The 6,199-nt window shown below is 42.1% G+C and overlaps 1 protein-coding gene across 1 annotated transcript; it reads right to left on the minus strand.

Moving 5' to 3' along the window:
* Positions 1-4,269: 4,269 nt before the first annotated feature.
* LOC149158128 (uncharacterized) lies at positions 4,270-5,394 on the minus strand. Its single transcript, XM_089433888.1, has one exon. It carries the CDS (start codon positions 5,392-5,394, stop codon positions 4,270-4,272), a length of 1,125 nt encoding a protein of 374 aa, XP_089290014.1.
* Between the last annotated feature and the right edge of the window lie 805 nt (positions 5,395-6,199).

Below are 6,199 nucleotides of genomic sequence, written 5' to 3' on the forward strand. Positions count from 1 at the left end.
TGCTCCTTCGTCTGCTCCCTGATGTTCTCCCTTCAATAGCTGCTGTAATTCATCCAATTTCTTCTCTTGCCTCTCCAAAACAATGTGGATGAACCTCAGTTCCCTACGCAATTCAGGGCCTCCTTGCACTGTTTCCACCATCTCAGTAGCAACTTGCTCTAATGCTTTTGCTAATAGCCTTTTCATTACCCAGTAAATGTGGAGAGATTGCTTGAACAGAGACATTCTGCCCCTGGTGTTGCATGGGTCATGCAGTAAGAATTCCCAGTCCTCCATTTCTGCGTCAGATTGGCCTTGTAAAGACTCCTCCTCCAAATGCTGCATAATTCTTCTGACCTCTGGATTTGTATTCTGCTGATAGGCCCTCTCAGCCTGGTGAATTCTCTGCTCCATCGATCTCCTTGTTTTTTTGGCTGGTCCCGCTTCCTGCTTCAGATTCTCGCCTTTGTCGCCTTCATTCCTGCTCTGCCCCCGACCTCTCTTGCCGCCCGTATCCGTCCTGCTTCCCGCTCCCCTATCACTTCTTCTCCTGCCGTATCTTCTTACGCGTTCCACCTGCGGTGCTGGCTGATCCTCTTTCGACTGCTGGTTGACCCAACCGCCTGTTGCTCTGCCCTGTGCTTTATACTTCCTATTAGCTTCGCGACGGGGTTCTTCATCCTCAGAATCATCCTCAATCTCAAAAATTTCTGCCGGGAGCTCCTCTTTCGCAGCAGCCTTGCCTTTCCTGTCCCTGTTCTTGTCAGCTGCAATAGTCAGCTCCTCCGCCACCCTTGACCTCATCCTGGTTTCCATGCTATCTCCAATTATGTCACGGGGTATGTTCTGGTGCAGGATAAAAATTTTCCTGTCTCGCTGTCTCGCTACTGTCCTAACCTCTGCACGCTGAATTGGAAAGAAACTAACCTGCTGCCTTCCCTTACCCGTCTGGGTACTTATTACCTTTCTGCCATCAAAGTATGCCACTATATCGGCGATGCATTGCCGCCATTTATTATCCGGGATGTTGCCTCTCCTGGCCATCATTCCTTGTTTATCATTTACCGTTTGAAGTTCTGACATGCCGCTCCACCATCCTCTCCGATCGCATGCATTAATTATTTCGCGGTGGGAGTGATCCTGAGATGCCTTCCACACACGCCGCCGGTGTACTGCACTGTGCATTTTCATCATATCATTCCTCTGTCCATACTGACCTGCATTAATTAGCCGAGATCTCCAGTCCCACTCACCTATCCAACTCATTAATCCTGGCGTTCTCGCTCGTTGCCTGATCATGATCCTCATTAATAATCGTTGCCAAGTCTACCCAATCTCTGCTGGCACGCACCGCTTTCCATTGGCTGTCTACAATGCTGCCTCGTCCTTTACAACCCCAATTCGCCAGGAAGTCGGCCGCGCGGTTCCCATTCCGCCTTACATGGTTAAATAATTTGTATTCTATCCTTTTTAGCAGACCCGCTATCTCTTGGACAATTCCGGCAGTTCTCCAACTGCTGGTAATTCGTTCCCAATCTCTTCCATTGCTAAGTTTCTTCAATATTTCAATCGCGATCTGAGAGTCACCAACTATTTCCAAGTTTGTATAACCATTTCTGATTGCGATTCTCAGCCCCTGGTGGATCGCCCAAAGTTCAGCCTCATTATTCGTCATTTCCCCTCCCCATTCAGCATAAATCCACCTTACCTGCTTCTGACTATCGCGAAATATGCCTCCGAAACCAACATTGCCAGGATTCCCTTTCGATGCTCCATCAAAGTTTAATTTGATGAAGTTATCTATGGGGTAAATAAATTTATCTGAATTTTGGGCTCGCGCGCTATGTCTGATGTCCTGCTTATGATACACCATCTCATACTTTAAGTTTAAACTGTTCAGGATCATCTCCTCTGTTTGATTAGCCTTCCAGTCCTCCACGTTCCATTTCTCCACCAAGATTGTTTCCCTCATTAGACTAACCGCTCGTCTCCATATAGTTTCCGAATCTTTTATTTTGTCCTGGAATATCTGACGGTTCCTTTCTTTCCATATCATCCATAGCACGAAGCCTGCAATAAGATCCCAAGCTCTGCTAACAACTTTACATTGGAATTTCTCCTTGTTCCATTGGAAAATTATTGCGTTAATGTCTCTGGGAACTATCTCAGATTTTCCGAATATCTTTCTTGTATCCATCCATAATTTCTTAGTGAACGAACAATTAATTAGGAGGTGATTTCGGGTCTCCTCTTCGTTTTTACAGAGACAACATCTTGAGGGTCCACTGAAGCCTTTTTTTTGAATTCTGTCCCAAGTTAGGATCTTGTTCTTAGCTGCAAGCCATATGAATAGGGAAACTTTCGGCCACCAGTTGCTTCCCCAAATAATTTTCCATTCGAGATTCTCCTCATTTATAGCCTGTGTGTCCGCTAAGTAGTATGCCTCTTTGACGGTGAAAGATCCTTTCATGGAGTTCCCCCATCTAAGAATGTCCCTTCCTGTTCGAGCTCTAATTTTCCTGGAATCCACCTCTTTCATATAAGCTTCTTGTTTCTCTTGATTTAGCTCGTAGTCCCATTCAATTGGTTCTATCCATTTTCTCTAGATTCCATCCAATTCATTATCTTTCCAATAGTCTTTGACACATTTTCGATTTCCCCCTATTCTTTCCTGTAGTTGTTGGACCGTCTGAATTCTGTTCATTTTTTCCTTCTGCTGCCATTTTTCATCCCAGAAGTTGGCTTCCTCGCCTCCTCGAATTTCCCAGAATGTATGGTTTTCTACTATATCTCTGTTCTGTCGAGCTAGATCCTAGATTGTTGAACCCTTGTGGGTTTCTCTCTGTCTCAAAATGTCAACTATTGTGTCTGGCATATTGTATTTGAGTCTCCAAATGGCTTTCCACAGGTCATTACCCTCTCTTAACCATCGCCACCAGAGCTTTGCTCCTAACACTTTGTTGAGTTTTTCCGGGTCGCGTAAACCCAATCCTCCTTTTTCCTTCCTCTCTGTTAGGTGTTTCCAAGAAACTAGGGCCCATTTTTTCTGTTGATTCGCCCCTCCCCAGATAAACTTTCTCATGATCTCTCTAATCTTTGAACAGACTCCTAAAGGAGCCGCCATTATCGACAGAGGATATATGGGAATAGCTTGGAGGACTGATTTCGCCAGCACTACCCTTCCTGCCATGTTTAAAGTTCTAAAAGCCCAGTTTGCTACTCTGTTTCTCAATTTGTCCAAAACTCCTTGCCAATTTTTCAATTTTTTGGATGTGAAGTCCAGTAAATTCCCCAGGTATTTCGTAGGCAGCTCTCCTCATTTAAAGCCCATTAGTATTGTAAGATGAGTTTTAATCTGTTCCATAGTGTTAAATATAAATACACAGGATTTGTCTCTATTAATTTCCAGTCCGGAGGCTTCAGCGAATAAGTCCAAAATCCTCTTCAGCTGTCTCACTTCTTTTACAGTTGGTTCCCCAAATAACATAATATCGTCAACGAATTGCTGATGGGTTAAGGGCAGATCATTACCCCATAGCTTCAAGCCCTTGATTTTGTTCACTGCTCGTTCTTTTTTAATATATCTACCAAGGCCCTCTGCTGCCAATATGAAAAGAAACGGAGATAATGGGTCTCCCTGTCTAATTCCTCTAGACGCATTAAAAGTTTTTGAGGGGGTTCCATTAACAAGTATGGAGAAGTTCGGAGTTGTAATTAGACTATGAATCCATTTTACCCATCTCTTACTGAAGCCAAAACTTTCCAGGACTTCTTCCAAGTATTTCCAATTCAGTCTATCATATGCTTTCGACAGATCTAATTTAATCATCATGCCCTTTTGTTTTTTCATTTTTAATGAGTGGATAACCTCTTGGGTTACTACTAGACCATCTAGGATTTGTCTACCTTCTACAAAACCCGTTTGTTCAGTAGATATTAACTTGTCCAACAGGGGTTTCAATCTTTTGGCAATCAAGGTTGTTATTATCTTGTAAATAACATTACACAATGCTATGGGTCTAAAACCTTTGGCATCTTCTAAATTATCATTCTTAGGAATCAAAGCATAGAAGGTAGAGTTAATGGCAGGCCATACCTTCTGGTTCATCCGAGATTCTTCTATCAAATCTAGGATTTCTCTTCCCAGAAAATGCCATCCCGCTTGGTAGAATTCGATCGTGAAGCCATCTAGACCTAGAGCTGTACCTTTTTTATGGATTTTACTACTTCTTCTATCTCCTCTAAGTTGGCAGCTCTCATCAAAGCGTTATTTTGGTCTTCTCTAACTAATCATGGAATGGCCGAGCATATTTCCTTTATTGCTTCTGATCTGTCTACTAGAGGCTCAGCTAGGATATCTTTGTGATGTTCCACCAGCACTTGCTCGATTCCTTCTTGCTCAACTACTCTTTCGCCATTCTGGTCTTTGATGGATAATATCCTGTTTCTTTGTCTGTGTTGAATCATTGCCTGATGGAAGAATTTTGTGTTCCTTTCCCCTTCCCTTAACCATTTTATTCTTGACTTCTGCCTCCATAGAATTTCTTCTTGCTTTTGCCTTTCCTCTAGTTTTCCAAGAATTATCCCTTCTTCTCTAATGCTCTCCTCTGTCCTGCCTTCTATTATTATCTTTTGTTGCAGTGATTCCATTTCTCCCTCTAGTTTTTGTTTGTCCTCCATAATGTTGCCAAATTCCTCCTTATTCCATTTTTTGATTCTCCCTTTCAACTCTTTAAGTTTCAGTTGGAATGTATGCATCTTTCCTTTACCCTGAACTGTACTTTGCGTCCACCATTCTTCCATTTTCTTTATGAATCCCGGGTCCCTTAACCAAAAGGTTTCAAATCTGAAGGGTCTCCTTCCAAGATTCCTTTTAATATCCACCTCCAGTCTGATAGGCCAATGGTCAGATCCAAGAGATGGCATGATCTTAGCTTCAACAAAAACGTCCTTGTTCATAATAGTTTCTGATACTAGGAAGCGATCAAGTCTCGATGCTATCTGATTTTTTCCCCCCCTCCTATTGTTCCAGGTGCAGATTCCATTGATAGTTTGCATGTCTGCATGTCTTAAATCATCTATCATATCATTGAACATTTCCATGTATTGATCTGACTTTCTTATTCCTCCCTTTTTCTCCTCTAGGGATCGGATTAAGTTAAAATCGCCTCCTTTAATCCATGCAGACTCCGGATAAATTCTACGAATTACTTTCATGTTTTTTATAAAGCTTTCTTTTTCTCCTGGGGTATGTAGGCCATAAACCCCTGAAATGACTAACTTTTCTTTCGTTCCTACTATTCTACCAATGCCTGTAAGGATTCTGGTCATACTGGTCCAACCTTCTAGGATTATGTCGTTTGGGTTCCACAAAATTGCAATTCCTCCCGCAGATCCAATAGCATCTTGCCCCATAACTTTGTATTGAAGCTTATTTTTGTTGATTATTTCTTCCAACTACTGCACTGTAATTTTCGTTTCCTGAAGAATCATAATACTCGGTTTGTCCTTTTTCAATTTCTCTTTCATGTACCTCTATTTTCCTTTACTATTCAGACCCCTAATATTCCAGCTGATGATAATCATTTAAAACTTTTGAGAGGGGGGGAAGAATACCTCTGACAGAGGTATCACTTTACCTGAATTTATCAGTGTTTCTCCAACAGTCTGAATGGCTTCACTCAACATTTTTCGTCCTCTTTTCCTGCTGTTTTTTCCAGAGCCGTCCATTCCCATCTGACCATTCTCCTGTTCGCTTGCTATGGTTATCTGTTTATCCATGTTCTCCCCTTTTTTTTCCTTGTACTTTTGAAATGCTTCTTTGTACAGTTGTTTCTGTCTCTCTGGTATGAATCTGTTATCTAGGTTTTTCCATTCCTGAATTAACTGTTTCATGATTTTTTCCTCCTCCACCTCATTTTCCTTCTGGCTTTCCACTTCCATCTGGGTTTGGTTTGTTACTGTTTCTGACTTTCCCACAACCCTTTCTTCAGCTACTTTCCCCGTATCTGTTTCTTTTCCCTTTATTTCTTTAACTATTTCCATTGGCGTATTTCCAAGATCTTCTTCATCCTCCAGGTTCACTTCATAATCCTCGTTTTCGTCTTGGAGGATTTGAAACTTGTTTTGACTCGCTGTATTAAGGGGCTTTTCTTGTGTCTGAGTTTTGGAGCCATCTTTGCCTTGTTTCTTCCTTCTTGTAACCTGTTGAAAATCCCTA

Source organism: Pinus tabuliformis, chromosome 5_2 (genome assembly GCF_031772625.1).
Source record: "Pinus tabuliformis cultivar Carrire ecotype Pingquan chromosome 5_2, CPIR1, whole genome shotgun sequence".
Classification (NCBI taxonomy): domain Eukaryota; kingdom Viridiplantae; phylum Streptophyta; class Pinopsida; order Pinales; family Pinaceae; genus Pinus; species Pinus tabuliformis.

What these genes read in the sequence shown, in the direction of transcription:
- LOC149158128 (XM_089433888.1), bottom strand. Translation starts at nt 5,394, where the DNA reads ATGGGGCAAGATGCTATTGGATCTGCGGGAGGAATTGCAATTTTGTGG.